This window comes from Danio aesculapii, chromosome 14, assembly GCF_903798145.1.
Source record: "Danio aesculapii chromosome 14, fDanAes4.1, whole genome shotgun sequence".
Taxonomy (NCBI): Eukaryota; Metazoa; Chordata; class Actinopteri; order Cypriniformes; family Danionidae; genus Danio; species Danio aesculapii.
Window position 1 is genome coordinate 12,254,846 of NC_079448.1, and position 16,238 is coordinate 12,271,083.

Here is a 16,238-nt window from a genome sequence, read left to right on the forward strand (position 1 = left end):
AACTGCTAAAAATTTTGCTCCTGGGATATATTTGGTGCTCTCCATAAATGTATATAGCAATGTATCAAATTTGTCCAAATTACTAATCCACATTTTAATTACAAGATATTTACAGTAAGAAAATTACTTAATGTCATAATGGATCCATGTCTTAGCCAGCATGTTTATGAATAGATTACACCAAAAAGAACACGAGTAACTATCTTGACAAACTGTACTTCAGTCTAAAGCTACAACCCTCAAACGACCATTGCAGATAGATGTTTTTCAATGGGAAGCTTATAAAGAATGTACTTACTAAATTTGATATTATTATTAGATATGGAGTGAATATCATCGTTGGCATTTCTGTGTGGAATTTGCATATTCTCTCCATGTTCATGTGGGTTTCCTCTGTGTGCTCCGGTTTCCCTCACAGTCCTAAACAAGCGGTACAGGTGAATTGAATAAACTAAATTGGCCAAAGTGTATGTGTGTGAATGCAAGAGTGTATGGGTGTTTCCCAGTACTGAGTTGCAGCTTAAAGGGCATCCGCTGTGTAAAACATATGCTGGAGGAGTTGGCGGTGCATTCCACTGTGGCGATGCCTGATTAATAAAGGGACTAAGCCGAAGGAAAATGAATGAATAAATGAATGAGAATTACTTATTCTTTAAATACTTTCAGCTTAAACATAGACAGCCTGACATAAAAATGTAAACACTTGATATATCTCTGCTATGATTGCGTCTTACTATTTTTATGTAGCAGTAGTCCCTTAAGAGAAGTTTCCGGATTTTAATGAGTCACTTTGCATCAACATACTCATTAAAAGCAATTACAAGAAGCCTTATACATATGTGCATCTTATCATAAACTCCAGCAGCGATGTAAGTGATTCCCTCTCTCTTTCTTTCTCTCTCTCTCTTAGCAGTAATTGAGGATATAAAGGATGGGACGCAGCTACATCTAGTGGTGAGAAATAGCACTGTGGACAAAGACAAGATTAATGATCTGACTTTTCTAAGAGCCTTTGAGCGTTTTTTCCTCTCCTTGATACATTCCTTATTTATGTCAGGTATTGTTAACTTGACCTCGGTGCAAAAGGGTGACTGAAAAGATCCTGGAAAGGTTACAACAGCATTTAAGTTCTGTGGACACTGAAAAATCGTCCTACTGCTGAATTTAGGAGCAAATAGCATGTGAGGTTAAAAACTCTTTTTTTATTTTCGTCCTGTTTGTCCAAAGCAAGACCCTAATTCCCTTGACCTGTCTTTCTTTAGGCCGTGTGTGCAGAAGGTCAAATACTCCTATGTGTTGGCCTACTTCTAACAAAAGCTCCTCAAATTCACAAGGTGTTGGAAACTGCTTGGTCATGACCCATAGATATTTACAGATTTTTTTACAGTATACTTTCTTTTACTTCTTTTCTTTCTTTGTTTCAAGAAGCAGACATGATATTTACTTACTTCAGGTGGTAATGCGCATATAAAGTTTGTCATGATATGCCATTGCCCATGTGCAAAACTTTAAGTTTCTGTTTTCAGTCCCATTAAGTGTTTACATGTCCCCTTAGCTGGATTAGAAAAGGTACAGGAGCAGCCCTTACAATCCATTCACAACTGAATTCAGATCAAGCTTGGTCAGCCTGATAAGTGATGTTTAATGAACAAATTGGGAGGAGCATGTGTAGACATTTTCATTCATTCATTTTCTTTCAGCATAGTCTCTATTTTAGAGGTCACCATAGCGGAATGAAACGCCAACTATTCCAGCATATGTTTTACGAAGCGGATGCCTTGCCAGCCGCAACCTTGTTCTGGGAAACACCCATACACACACACACACTATGGCCAATTTAGTTTATTCAATTCACCTATTCTGCATGTCTTTGGACTGTGGGGGAAACTGGAGCACCTGAAGGAAACCCATGCAAACTTCACACAAAAATGCCAACTGGCGACAGTGCTAACCACTGAACCCCCGTGCCACCTGTTTAGACATTTTGACAAGGCTAATTCATCATTGACAATCATTCTACTATCCAGTCAGCATGAAACCTCTATAACTAATCAAGCATGTCCTACCTTCGTTATCTCTCAATTTAAGCATCCCTCTTTGACCCTTTCTCCACACCTCTAAGCCAGGCTGAACATTCCACTTTGACCCCTTCTATATCTCTCTTCTGACAAGAGGAATAACACAAGTTAGACTTCCGAATATACATATTCCTTATTCAGTCAAATATCTAGTGTAAACTGGTGAAAGGTGTTTACATGTTTATAAAGTCTTTTCGGGGCGACACAGTGGCGCGGTAGGTAGTGCTGTCGCCTCACAGCAAGAAGGGTGCTGGTTCGAGCCTCGGCTGAGTCAGTTCGCGTTTCTGTGTGGAGTTTGCATGTTCTCCCTGCGTTCGCGTGGGTCTCCTCCGGGTGCTTCGGGTTCCCCCACAGTCCAAAGACATGCGGTACAGGTGACATGGGTAGTCTAAATTGTCCGTAGTGTATGAGTGTGTGAATAAGTGTGTATGTGTTTCCCAGTGATGGGTTGCAACTGGAAGGGCATCCGCTGCATAAAACCAATGCTGGATAAGTTGGCAGTTCATTCCGCTGTGGCGACCCCAGATTAATAAAGGGACTAAGCCAAAAAGAAAATTAATGAATGAATAAAGTCTTTCCGATCCATTTGAAATTAAAGCACGGCTTAAATTACATCTGCAAAGTATTCACAGAACTAGTTTCACGTTTTATGTAATAACCTTATTCCAAAATAAATAAAAATTCATTATTTTCTTCAAAATCTCTACAAAAAATTATCTGTGACAAAAACATAGAAGTGTATTTGAAAGGCCTCAATTTTGTTTTGTTTTTGCATTTATTTATATTTATGCAGTTTCTCTGAAGCTCTATCTGTACACAGACATTTTCAGATCTCTCCAGATATGTTCAATCAAGTCCAAGTCTGAGCTCTGGCTGGGCCACTCACATTCACAGTGTTGTCCTGTTCTGTTCTCTTGGCTGTATGCTTAGAATTGCTATCCTGTTTAAAGATTACCTGAAGCCCAGAGCACACTGGAGAAGGTTTTCATAAACAATGTCTCTCTTTCATCGCTGCATTTATTATTTGCTTAATTCTATAGTCCCTTAAGGATATGGGGCAATTTTGGATAATTTTTTTTTTGTTGTTGATTTTTAACAAATTTGAAAAGGTTGTAAAGAAGTTACATTTCTGTAATTCTGTAATCTATTTTGGAAACTCTATGTGAATACTTTCCAGTTGCACTGTAGTTGGTTGCATGTAAAAATACTCTCATCCTGTAATTGAAGGAAACTACAATACTCTAGAAATACAGCAAATATGGCCTCATATGGACTATTCATGCAGGACAAAAACAAATGTGCATATTGAGTTTAATACCTATATTTTTACTGTGAGCAAAGGAGTCTGATAACAGAGTGGTTATTGAGATAAAGTTAATAGTATAAATTTTGTCATGTGATCTGAACTAGGCACCCCAACTTCTTGTAAAATAAAACAGCTTTAAATGAATGAAGTCTTCATTCAATGCGAGTTTAAATCTTTTAAATAGATTTTCAAACTATTTAATTTGAACTATTAAATAATTTTAATAAATTAAATTACTGAGAACACTGTTAAAATGTAAAATTATAGTCAGCATGAACATAGTAATAACTACCACAACATGGCTGCCAAAAGCAGTAATCTTTTAAAATCCAAGAGACATTTAAAAGCAAATAAAAGTCAGTCTTCACCAAGTCTTAATGTCTAGAGTTTCATCACTAAAATCAACCCACGGAAGACCACTTTTCCTGAGCTTATCACAGATTGTGTGCTAAAATACTGTATGGAGCATTTAAATTGTGTTTATTTTGACATATTTAATATCATAATTATCAGTGAACAATTCTACTTAGGACACAATCTTCAGCTTGCTCCACCTCACACTGACACAGACAACAAGAACAGCTATGTCAGGATCTATATAATGGCTCTGGATTCAAGAGGGTGTCAGTGGATTATAAACATCCTGAAAGGCAGACAATCAGTCAGAGTTGGTGATTTTACATCTAAATCAATATCCATAAACACAGGTATCCCACAAGGGTGTGTTCAGAATCCTTTATTGTGCACGCTCATAGCATATGACTGTACTGTCAGTTTTATCAACAAGCAACCATCCCATCTCATCAATTTGCTTGTGAACAATATACAAGTAGGACATTAGACTTCTTGAGGAATAACCTCAAAGCTGCGATTCTTATGCATATCTTATCAGAAATACACAGCTCTGTGATCACTCGTTGGAAACTACAAAAATAAGACAAGGTTGGAAAATCAAACAGAGGAACTGCTTTTATTGATTCAACATCAGCTACAGAATGATCTTGTGCTTTATCTCAAACACTCGACTAAAGTTATAAGGTGAATTAGGATTTTAAAATATGTTATTAAATGTGTTATTTTCACATGCTTTCAGGTCAGCAGCAACACAGAGCTATAGATCACTGAGAAGCGAAACAACTGTCAAATTGCAGAACTATTCACTTCGATTTCAGAATCATGCCCAACATTTAACTGTTGGAAATGAAGATTAACAATTAAAATAAAAGTCTGGTGTGTCAGATGAAGAGAAGTTTCATAGTCGGAGATTCAATAAAAATGAAGAAAATTTACTGAAGATAGTTTGCAGTTTTATTGCAGGAGGGCTTCACACTCATGTAGAGCATGCTGTCCTATCTTCTGACTTACAGTAACAACAACACAGCAATTAAACTCTACACAAAATCAGAAATGGTGTCAACTTAGGTAAAAGGTTCCAATTGGTTAAAGCAGTGGTCCTCAACTAGCGGTCCGTGGAACAAATGGTACCGGGCTGCACAAGAAATCATTAATTATTTCTGTTCTATTTATTATCCGAGTCTGAATGATCTTTTATTTTGAAAAGTCTTTTATTTTGAAAAATGAGCGCATTCTCTCGGTTACATCTCGGTCACTTGAAAGCCCAAATTTAACCCACAAGCAGCAAAATGAGTAAGAAACAGACATCTTTGGAAAGTTTATTTGATAAGGGGAAAATGCCCAGTGAAGGACCCACAAACTGCCAAGGAATGGATGCTCAACCCATTTGTCAACAAATCAGGTGAATTCAACATGGCTGTGCAAGAAGATCAACTGATGGAGATCGCAAATGACGACGGCTTTTTAGGGGGCGTTCGCAAATCGCGTCTTTTCTAGAGTTTGCATAAGTTTGTTGTTTCCTATGAAGGTGCGCGCATATACACAATTCGATAAGACTAATTATCTCATACAAACACAGAACACCCAAACACTACAGTGCTTTGTCATTTTCTCCATAAATAAAAGTTGTATCAGAGTTACAGCAATGTTTTGTCAGCTTGTCATCTTCTGATAAAATGGTGGATGGTCGCCTAGCAACCTACAACCCCCCCACCCCCCGTTCCACTGTAAAATTGTCAAGCATTGACCGGTCCGTGGTGATGAGGACCCCTGGGTTAAAGCAAAGATAGACAATTCTACAGTAAATAGATACGTCAATGCAGGGTTGTATATGAGTTTAGATATGAGATGGAGACAGAATTCCTGGGTCAGGTTGACAACAGACTATTCAGAGCTGACCACTCAGACACATGTACACATGCAAGAGAACAATATGTTATAAAAAACTCAAGGTTGTGTCTTTGTATTCTCAGCTGTCTTATCAAACTGGTTCAAAACTGGTATAATCAGCATTCAGGCTGCTATGTTCTTATGCACCCACACAGTTACATTGAAAGCCACGGAATGCTGACTAGAATATTTAGGGCTCTATTTTAACAATCTAGGCACAAAATCCAAAGCGCAGGCAGCAAAAGCATTAAGGGTGTGTCAGAATCCACTTTTACTATTTTAAGGATTGAAAAATCTGCTTTGCACCGCGGCGCATGGTCTAACAGGGTTGAGCTTATTCTCTTAATGAGTTATAGTTGTGTTTTGAGAATAAACCAATCATCCAAGTCTCCAAGTCTCATCTCTCATTCCCTTTAAGATTCAGTTGTGTCGCGCCATAGCGCATTTGCTATTTACAGGGCAGACTTTGTAAGTGGAAAATGAGAAAACAGTTAAAAAGACCAACTGCAGAGCGAGAATGAGAGAATGAGTCTTCTTTACTTTCACTTTCACTCTCTTTCATGGATAAGGAAACATGTTGTACGCACAGACATCCATTAGCTTACAAAATTAATTTAGTTTGTTAAGAGCAAAGATTTGTTTCAAAACTAAATTCTAAATTCAGTTCTAATTTCCAGCAAACGGATAAATGAACAATAAAAACGTAGTGTGGTCAAAAAACTGAGTTATATACAAATACACATGCTATGCCCCATATGGTCCAAAACCTGACAGGTGGGCAAATCTAAGCTTGTTTTTAATAAAAACAAATTTAAATATGCGTATAATAAATACTACTACTAATAATAATAACATTATACAAAAGCAAAATGTCAGGAATGAACAGAAAAAGTCCCCCGAGATGAAGAAGGCATGAAGGCAGTGGTTTTCATATTTATGTAGAAAATAATCATTTTTGTAATAATTTATTCCTTAAATTCTTTTTTTATTTGTAAAGACATTTGCGTATTGCTGTACATCATGTGTGTATTAAGCAATGTGTAAGCTAGACATGCAACTAACACACTCTTCTGACTTTAGACCTGCTCTCAGCTGGTCTATTGCAAAGTCTATTCTAGTTCCTCACAGAAGTTAACCCCCGCTTTTGGGCAGCCCTCATCCGACCTCTTTATGCAGCCCAAAGGACCGAGCCGTCCCGGGAGACACCTGCAAATACCCAGAGTTGGACCATGGGCCATATGGCCATTCAACGCCGGCGCAGACCTGGACAGTCTCGTCCAGCCTGGCACCACTTTGTGTTTAAAAAGGGATCATTTGTCCCGATGGGCTTTCAACCAAGGCTGAACCTGGACGCGGGTGTCCCACGCGACACTTTTACCAGAGGAGACAGGGATCATTTGTCCCAATTGGGACTTAGCAAAGGCTGAACCTGGACGCGGGCGTCCCACGCGACACTTCTAACAGAGGAGATAGGGATCATTTGTCCCATTCGAAGCTATTTTTTATCAATCACAGATAAAGACACTGAACACCATATGACCTTTATTGTTCAATTTTATTTAGGAAGATTCAGAGTCTTCTGTTGCTTCGAGGGGGCGTTTCCCCTTCGAAGGCGGCCATGGCAGCGTCCTCCTGCTAGTTCCCTCCTGAAAAAGAGAAAAGGCCAGTTACCTAACACCACACGTCCCTCTGTTGAGGTCCATGCCAAAAAGGAACTGATTTACCATGGGTGACCCGGGACTCTCTGCCCTCTGGCGCCCCTTCCTTGAGTGGCGTTCTCTGCCCGCTGCCTCCTCCTCCTCCTCCTCCTCCTCCTCCTCCACCAAGGCCCTCTCGAAGAGTCTGCGGTGCTCACGTGCTTGGAGAGGGCCTAGGTGAAGCGCGTAGAACTTGTCTGAGGTTGAGGTATCGTGGCACATGAATTGGGCCACCTTCCTGCGATCCTCGGAAGAATGTGAATTCTTTGCCTGCGTCAGAGACAGACAGACAGACAGAGACTTTTTGTGGTCAAAGCCGCTGGCAGTCATGGGGGTCAGCGGGGGGGCACTGGCATAGATACTCACGTGGGTCGCGATGGCAGTTCGGACGTCAGTGAAGGTGGGCTTGCCGGGAAGCCCCATGCTGGTCCATGCAGATTGAAAATATTTGTTCAGGGTTCGACAGGGACTGGGTCTGGAAGTAAAAAAAAAATAGGAGGCCTGGCTCCCCCCGGGGAGGCTAGCCCGCAGCTGCAAAAACCTCCGGAACCAGCTGTATTCTTCCTTGTTGAGAGACAGCTGAGCCGCGCCGAAGGCTCGGTTTGTCTTGTGCGTGGTGATCTGGGAAAATCAGAGAGAAGATGAGTGAGCCCTACCACTGGTGGCCCCCACATGCAACGTCCCACTCACGTTTATGACATAGGCGGACTCGTCCGGGCTTCTGGAAGCCTCTTGGACCTCCTGGATGGTCAGGTTCTGGAAGACCCCACAGCGATGGCCCGTGATGCAGGTCAGGTAGCCGGTCAGGTAGCCATAGAAGCGCCACTGCTGCCTGGTGTCTGGGCTGGACTCGAGGCCGTCTGACGGAGGGAGGTTAGGGGTTAGACTTTTCCAACAAACCATGTTTACACCACCAACGGTTTTAAACTTAGCAATAGCCGCTGGTGCCCCAAGGCAAAAAGATAATGTCTGCTCCGGGGCGCCAGCGGCTCGGTCAAACCGAGCGACGTCAGCGTACCCACCCCTTAACCCCCGAATTCGGGGGTTAAGGGGTGGGTACGCTGACGTGGCTTGGTTTGACCGAGAGCCGCTGGCGCCCCGGAGCAGACATTATCTTTTTGCCTTGGGGCACCGAGCCACGTCAGCGTACCCACCCCTTAACCCCCATTCGGGGGCTAAGGGGTGGGTACGCTGACGTGGCTCGGTTTGACCGAGAGCCGTTGGTGCCCTGGAGCAGAAGAGGGAAGAACGGAGAGCAGGTCAGCGTTTCCACCGCCACTGGTGGAAACGCAGACCGGCGGGGACCAAACACTCACCTAGAAGGGCAGGTATTTTTCTCCCAGCCGTCCGATGGCAGCGTAGCAGGGTGGCTTTGGAGATGAGTCTGCCTTCTTTGGCTTGCTTGGTCCTAACCTCGTGCACCACGACGCGGCGGCGTATGCCGCGAATGAGAGCTCGAAGCTCCCTGCGAATCAGCACCAGGGTGGTACTGGAGAGGCGGCAGGAGGCCGGCGGGGTTTCGGAGAGATAATCCAGGAACTGCGCCACGTTCTTCAGGTAGTGCTGCCTCGTGGGCTCGGCCATGCCCGTTTGGCCTAGCAGGGCAGACCAGGCTCGGATGCGCGCCGGTTGGTTGAGGAAGGACAAGGTTTCTGGGTCCGCGTGGCCTGTCGCCATGAAGCCTAGGAAGGCCTTGACCCTCGCCAGTTTGGAGGCCACGTTATTCCGCAGACGGGCGGTGGGCTCGCTCCCCAATTGGAAACCCTCGAACTCTGCCAAAAGCAAGTCTGCAGAACGGGGGCGAAAGTCAAAAGTCAGCCTAGACGACATACACCCACCACCAGCCCAACAGAGAAGTGCCATAACCATACTCAACTCAAGGCGCGGGCGTGGTCCGGGTACGGGTATTTTGTTGGATCGTAGGCTTCCACAGGCCCGGAGGCCGCCCGGAGACCTCGGGCCGCCCCTCGCCCGGGGGCCGGCCCTCGCCCGGGGGCGGGGTCGGGGGATGGTGCCGGCGGGGCAGGACACGACCTTGCCCGCCTGCTCTTCCTCCCCTCTTCCCCCCTCCTCAACTCTCGATAGCGGCGGGCGAATTGGAGCTGGGCGGACCTCACCTTGTCCACCTGCTTGCGGAGCTCTGAGAGCTGGGCCTGTATGCGCTCCGTTGCGAGCCTGCAGCGGGGGTCGGCGCAGGGACGCTCGGCTTCCGGGCCGTCTGGTTCCCGTTCCTCCTCGGAGGACGACGCCAGCCGAGACACCACGGGTACCGTCGGTTGAGTGGACCGCAACCACCGCAACTCTCGAGCCACTTTCCGACGCCTCGCTCGGGCCATAGCCTCCTTCCTGGCCGAGACGGAGAGCTCGGCGTGCTGCTTCAGGTGTCTGTCTAGGCGGGCCGGCGTCCTCCGGCAGCCGGGCACCGGGCACGCCGTCTTCCGCATGTCCACGCGCCCAGCGGCGAGCGCCAGCAAAAGCTTCTTCTCGTCCGCGTTCGACACCTTGTGAACCGCAGACAGGTGCGGCGAGAGGCGGCTGTAGACGTTGAAGCAGAGCGCACATTCGGCCATGACCGTCCAAGACCAAGGCTGGAGGGAGAGAGACCCACATGCCGCGTGGAGCGGTTTAAAAGATGGCGGACGAAGCGTCCGCTTCCGCGTCAGCGACGCTGGTTCCCCCTCCCCCTCTTAAAGGGGAAGGACCGATACCTACGAGATCCCTTTGATCCAACTTGTATGGAAGCAGTTGTTACGACTTTTTGGTGGATTTTTGTCCCAGGAACAACGCACCATTTCAGGCAGCCTCACCGTGCCAGCAGCGGGGACTTTCGCTGCTTTTTGATTTATTCCCCTTTTCCCACACAAAGGGACATGAGCCCCGCCGAACACGCACCGTTTTGGGCAGCTTGTACTGCGCCAGCCCGCAGGGGGCTTTTTTGCATAAAGCTTTTTATAGTTCCCTTCTCTGCCCCCACAAAGGGATGGCATGAGCCCGGCCAAACACGCACAGTTTTGGGCAGCTTGGACTGCGCCAGCCCGCGGGGGGCTTTTTGAATAAGCCTTTTTATAGTTCCCTTTTCTGCCCCCACAAAGGGATGGCATGAGCCCGGCTGAACACGCAACGTTTTGGGCAGCTTGGACTGCACCAGCCGCGGGGGCTTTATTACATGGCTTTTTCCCACTTTCAAAGCAGTGTCGTAGAACCCCATCGAACACGCACCTTTTCCGGGGCTCACCGCATCATGAACCGCAACCATCAAAAAGGAGGGGCCAGACCGTAAGCCCGGACACCACTGACCCCGGCTTGTTTCACCTCGCCAGAGACTACTAGCGGCCACCCTCCGCCTCCACCAGCCACCCCCACACACCTCCGGGGGAGAGGGGTAGGGGGGGTCAGGTGGGGCAGGGGAGACCGCCGAGGGCCAGCAAGGATAAACCCGAAGGGGTGGGCGTGCTTGCGGACGGGCAGGAGACGCAGCACTGGTCACGCACACACACAGGGGCTGGAGCCAGCACCAGCCCGTACCCCACACGGCCCCTGGGCTCGACACACCACGCTGGAGACTCTACCGAGCCCACCTACCACCCCCAGCCCTTGTTCCAGGGCGAGGGCGGCGCGGACTGAGAATCAGCAGGGGGGGGGACAAAGCACAGGGGGTCAGGCGGGCGGGCTGGCGGGCAGAGCGCCGGACATGCTCTTGGTCAAAACCAGACGGGCCATTTGAGTTTTTTTTCCTCCCACAGATAGAGGCGGGAAAGGGGGGGGTTGTGTGCGGAGGGACACCCCCCCACGCCTCCCTCACAGCACGCCCGAGGCAGGGAGGAACCAACCACACCCATAGAGGCCGACCCACCCATGTTGGGGCAGGTGTGCCGGGCAGGGGCCTAACCCATGGGGCGTCAAAACAAGCTCCTATCGATCAGCGTGCTTGGTGCAGGCGCGAAATGGTCAAAACCTAAGTCCAACTTTCTCAAAGCTGCCCAACCGTCAGAACCTAAGTCCACATTTCTTCGCCGTCGCCGAAATCTCGATGGGAGGTCAGAGACAATCGGCGCCGGACAGGCACCTCCAGGCGCGGGACGTCCCGAAAAAGGGGTCTCCCTTCGGGCATGGCTTGGCGGGCTGGGGCCTGGGTCTCATAAAGTACCCCGGTGAGCGTCGCCAAGCCCTTGCCACCGGCCGTTCCCGAGACCAACCATCTTCATCATGGCCCCAAATGGACTTTGGTTTCAAAAGCTTGCTGGAAAGACCCAACCATCATCCCAAATGCTGATGCTGACACCCAGGGCCACCGCTCCCACCCCCTGTACCCCAGGGCCCACACCCTGTCCGGGGGCAAGGGCCCAAGTTAGAGGGGCTGGAGCCCCTGACTCCCAAGGCCACCACTGACACCCCCCCTTTCCCCCCAGGGCCCACACCCTGTCCGGGGGCAAGGGCCCAAGTTAGAGGGGCTGGAGCCCCTGACTCCCAAGGCCACCACTGACACCCCCCTTTCCCCCCAGGGCCCACACCCTGTCCGGGGGCAAGGGCCCAAGTTAGAGGGGCTGGAGCCCCTGACTCCCAAGGCCACCACTGACACCCCCCTTTCCCCCCAGGGCCCACACCCTGTCCGGGGGCCGGGGCCCAGGTTACAGGGGCTGGAGCCCCTGACTCCCAAGGCCACCACTGACAGCCCCCTTTTCCCCCCAGGGCCCACACCCTGTCCGGGGGCAAGGGCCCAAGTTAGAGGGGCTGGAGCCCCTGACTCCCAAGGCCACCACTGACACCCCCCTTTCCCCCCAGGGCCCACACCCTGTCCGGGGGCAAGGGCCCAAGTTAGAGGGGCTGGAGCCCCTGACTCCCAAGGCCACCACTGACAGCCCCCTTTCCCCCCAGGGCCCACACCCTGTCCGGGGGCAAGGGCCCAAGTTAGAGGGGCTGGAGCCCCTGACTCCCAAGGCCACCACTGACACCCCCCTTTCCCCCCAGGGCCCACACCCTGTCCGGGGGCAAGGGCCCAAGTTAGAGGGGCTGGAGCCCCTGACTCCCAAGGCCACCACTGACACCCCCCTTTCCCCCCAGGGCCCACACCCTGTCCGGGGGCAAGGGCCCACACCCTGTCCGGGGGCCGGGGCCCAGGTTACAGGGGCTGGAGCCCCTGACTCCCAAGGCCACCACTGACAGCCCCTTTCCCCCAGGGCCCACACCCTTTCCGGGGGCAGGGGCCCACGTCAGAGGGGCTGGAACCCCTGACTCCCAAGGCCACCACTGACAGCCCCTTTCCCCCAGGACCCACACCCTGTCCGGGGGCAAGGGCCCACACCCTGTCCGGGGGCCGGGGCCCAGGTTACAGGGGCTGGAGCCCCTGACTCCCAAGGCCACCACTGACAGCCCCTTTCCCCCAGGGCCCACACCCTTTCCGGGGGCAGGGGCCCACGTCAGAGGGGCTGGAACCCCTGACTCCCAAGGCCACCACTGACAGCCCCTTTCCCCCAGGACCCACACCCTGTCCGGGGGCAAGGGCCCACACCCTGTCCGGGGGCCGGGGCCCAGGTTACAGGGGCTGGAGCCCCTGACTCCCAAGGCCACCACTGACAGCCCCTTTCCCCCAGGGCCCACACCCTTTCCGGGGGCAGGGGCCCACGTCAGAGGGGCTGGAGCCCCTGACACCCAGGGCCACCACTCCCACCCCCTGTCCCCCAGGGCCCGCACCCTTTCCGGGGCAAGCACCGGGCCCAAAGGGTCTTCTAGTTTGACACCTGCTCACCAGCAGACCCCGGGCACCCCACACTTAAGCCACGAACATTGACTTAGCTAGTGGCACTCGCTACGCAGACGTGTCGTTGGTGAACCATCTGGATGTGGGGAACCACCCTCTCCATCACCTCGCCCGTACTGTGGTACAGAGATAGCTCGGGGGCACCAGCCTTTCCCACTACCGCCACCCGGCGCAGTGCTCAATTTGTTGAGGCGGCTGGGGTGCACCAGCGGCACGTAGTTCCAGGGGCGTTCAATATGGGAGTTTTGTGCTTGCCTTCTTCCAGTGTCGGACGTTCGCCCCGGCCAAGGCCAAGGCCAAGGCCAAGGCCAAGGCCAAGGCCAAGGCCAACAGCACTGGCCGGGTTCGGGGCACTGTCTTTGGGCAAGACTTAAATGTCTGAACCGCTTGGTTGGGGCGGGACCCCCACCCTCCAAGGCCAACGGCGCTGGCCTGGATCGGGACACTTTTGTGGGCAAGCCTTTAATGTCTGAACCGCTTGTTTGGGGCGGGACCCCCACCCCCCAATGCCAGCGGCGCTGGCCGGGATCGGGGCACTATCTCGGGGCAAGCCTTTAATGTCTGACCCGCTTGTTTGGGGCGGGATCCCTACCCCCCAATGCCAGCGGCGCTGGCCGGGATCGGGGCACTATCTCGGGGCAAGCCTTTAATGTCTGAACCGCTTGTTTGGGGCGGGACCCCCACCCCCCAATGCCAGCGGCGCTGGCCGGGATCGGGGCACTATCTCAGGGCAAGCCTTTAATGTCTGACCCGCTTGTTTGGGGCGGGATCCCTACCCCCCAATGCCAGCGGCGCTGGCCGGGATCGGGGCACTATCTCGGGGCAAGCCTTTAATGTCTGAACCGCTTGTTTGGGGCGGGACCCCCACCCCCCAATGCCAGCGGCGCTGGCCGGGATCGGGGCACTATCTCGGGGCAAGCCTTTAATGTCTGACCCGCTTGTTTGGGGCGGGATCCCTACCCCCCAATGCCAGCGGCGCTGGCCGGGATCGGGGCACTATCTCGGGGCAAGCCTTTAATGTCTGAACCGCTTGTTTGGGGCAGGACCCCCACCCCCCAATGCCAGCGGCGCTGGCTGGGATCGGGGCGCTGTCTTTGGGCCTGACTTCAATGTCTGAACCGCTTGGTTGGGGCGGGACCCCCATGCCCCCAATGACAATGGCGCTGGCCGGGATCGGGACACTTTTGTGGGCAGCCAGCCAAGCCATTGACCCCCCTGGGTCGTTCAAACGCAAAGCCGCCAAAACCTAAGTCCACATTTCTACGCCTTCCCCGAATTCCAGATGGCAGGTCAGAGACAATCAGCCCCAGACAGGCACCTCCAGGCGCGGGACATCCCGGAAAAGGGGTCTCCCGTCGGGCAGGGCTTGGCGGGATGGGGGCCTGGGTCTCACCAAGTACTCCGGTGAGCGTTGACACTAGCCACGCGAATTCTCGCTCAATCAACTGTGTCACTGGTGCCCCTGGAACCCCCCTCGCCACACCAGAGCCAACAGTGCTCGCCCGGGGTCGGGGCACTGTTCCTGGATAAACCTGCATGTCTCAGCCCCTTGGCTGGGTTTCCCCATGCCCACGGGCGCCCTCCAGCTCGCCCGGGGTCGGGGCACTGTTCCTGGGTAAGCCTGCAATGTCTCAGCCCCTTGGCTGGGTTTCCCCATGCCCACGGGCGCCCTCCAGCTCGCCCGGGGTCGGGGCACTGTTCCTGGGTAAGCCTGCAATGTCTCAGCCCCTTGGCTGGGTTTCCCCATGCCCACGGGCGCCCTCCAGCTCGCCCGGGGTCGGGGCACTGTTCCTGGGTAAGCCTGCAATGTCTCAGCCCCTTGGCTGGGTTTCCCCATGCCCACGGGCGCCCACCAGCTCGCCCGGGGTCGGGGCACTGTTCCTGGGTAAGCCTGCAATGTCTCAGCCCCTTGGCTGGGTTTCCCCATGCCCACGGGCGCCCTCCAGCTCACCCGGGGTCGGGGCACTGTTCCTGGGTAAGCCTGCAATGTCTCAGCCCCTTGGCTGGGTTTCCCCATGCCCACGGGCGCCCTCCAGCTCGCCCGGGGTCGGGGCACTGTTCCTGGGTAAACCTGCAATGTCTCAGCCCCTTGGCTGGGTTTCCCCATGCCCACGGGCGCCCTCCAGCTCGCCCGGGGTCGGGGCACTGTTCCTGGGTAAGCCAGCCTGGCCATTGAACCCCTGGTTCGTTCAAACGCAAAGCCGCCAAAACCTAAGTCCACATTTCTACGCCTTCCCCGAATTCCAGATGGCAGGTCAGAGACAATCAGCCCCAGACAGGCACCTCCAGGCGCGGGACATCCCGGAAAAGGGGTCTCCCGTCGGGCAGGGCTTGGCGGGCTGGGGCCTTGGTCTCACCAAGTACCCCGTCGAGCGCCGACACCACCAGCCACGCTAATTCTCACTCACCCAACTGTGCCACTGGATCCCCAAATGGACTTGATTGTCTTTTCAAAAGCTGGCTGGAAAGACCAACCATCATCCAAATGAGGCTTTGTTGTTCCAATCAATTATTTTACTTCCTCAAAATAGCAACGCACCAGCAAAGCGCCTTAACACACCTCTTTTTTTAGACCAGAATGCTATGCTATAGGTGCACATATGAGCACAAATGCATTTGCTATTTGAACAGCGTGGTGCAAAATGTCAAAACGACACTTGCGTCGAGCTGAAACTAGCAAACAACATTTGCGCCGTGCCTTGCTCCGCATTGCGCCGGGTTTATGATAGGGTCCTTAGAGTCTAAATGGTTATGTAAATCTTCCAGCTTAATCACAGACTTGTACTATGGCTCTGTGTAGTAAATCCTGCTCCATCTGAATGTAGCTGCTGGAGATATACTGCCAATTACAGAGGCGGTTTTATTGCCAAAATGATGTTGAATATCACCTTTGATTAATCCTGCAGCCTTACTTACCATCAAAGTTAACACTTTAGCTGTCATCAAGAAGGCCCAAAAAAAGCCTTCACTTTCTTCAAAAGCTGAAGAAGGTAGAGCTTTGCATTCCAGCCATGACCCCGTGATACAGAGGGACAGTAGAGAGTTTGCTTACCTACTGTATTTTATCCTGGTTTGGTTTGTAATTCTGCCACAGAAATAAACAAAAAAAGAAAGAAGAACATGCATAAATGCAGACATAGCAACTAAGGCCGAGA

The 16,238-nt window shown here is 51.4% G+C and overlaps 1 protein-coding gene across 1 annotated transcript; it reads right to left on the reverse strand.

Moving 5' to 3' along the window:
- Window positions 1–7,164: 7,164 nt before the first annotated feature.
- Window positions 7,165–9,224, reverse strand: LOC130240712 (uncharacterized). Its single transcript, XM_056472337.1, has 5 exons — window positions 8,642–9,224; window positions 8,016–8,185; window positions 7,692–7,946; window positions 7,353–7,595; window positions 7,165–7,274 (listed from the first exon to the last, which is right to left on the reverse strand). Exons 1-5 carry the CDS (start codon window positions 9,192–9,194, stop codon window positions 7,188–7,190), a joined length of 1,308 nt encoding a protein of 435 aa, XP_056328312.1. The 5' UTR covers window positions 9,195–9,224; the 3' UTR covers window positions 7,165–7,187.
- Window positions 9,225–16,238: the final 7,014 nt, after the last annotated feature.

Bases quoted from the DNA above. Each gene is read 5' to 3' on its own strand.
- LOC130240712 (XM_056472337.1), bottom strand. From the start codon at position 9,194: ATGGTTATGGCACTTCTCTGTTGGGCTGGTGGTGGGTGTATGTCGTCT. The intron at 8,186-8,641 runs GTGAGTGTTTGG...TCCCTCCGTCAG, and splicing joins AAAAATACCTGCCCTTCTAG to ACGGCCTCGAGTCCAGCCCA. The intron at 7,275-7,352 runs GTAAATCAGTTC...TCTCTTTTTCAG, and splicing joins AGAGTCCCGGGTCACCCATG to GAGGGAACTAGCAGGAGGAC.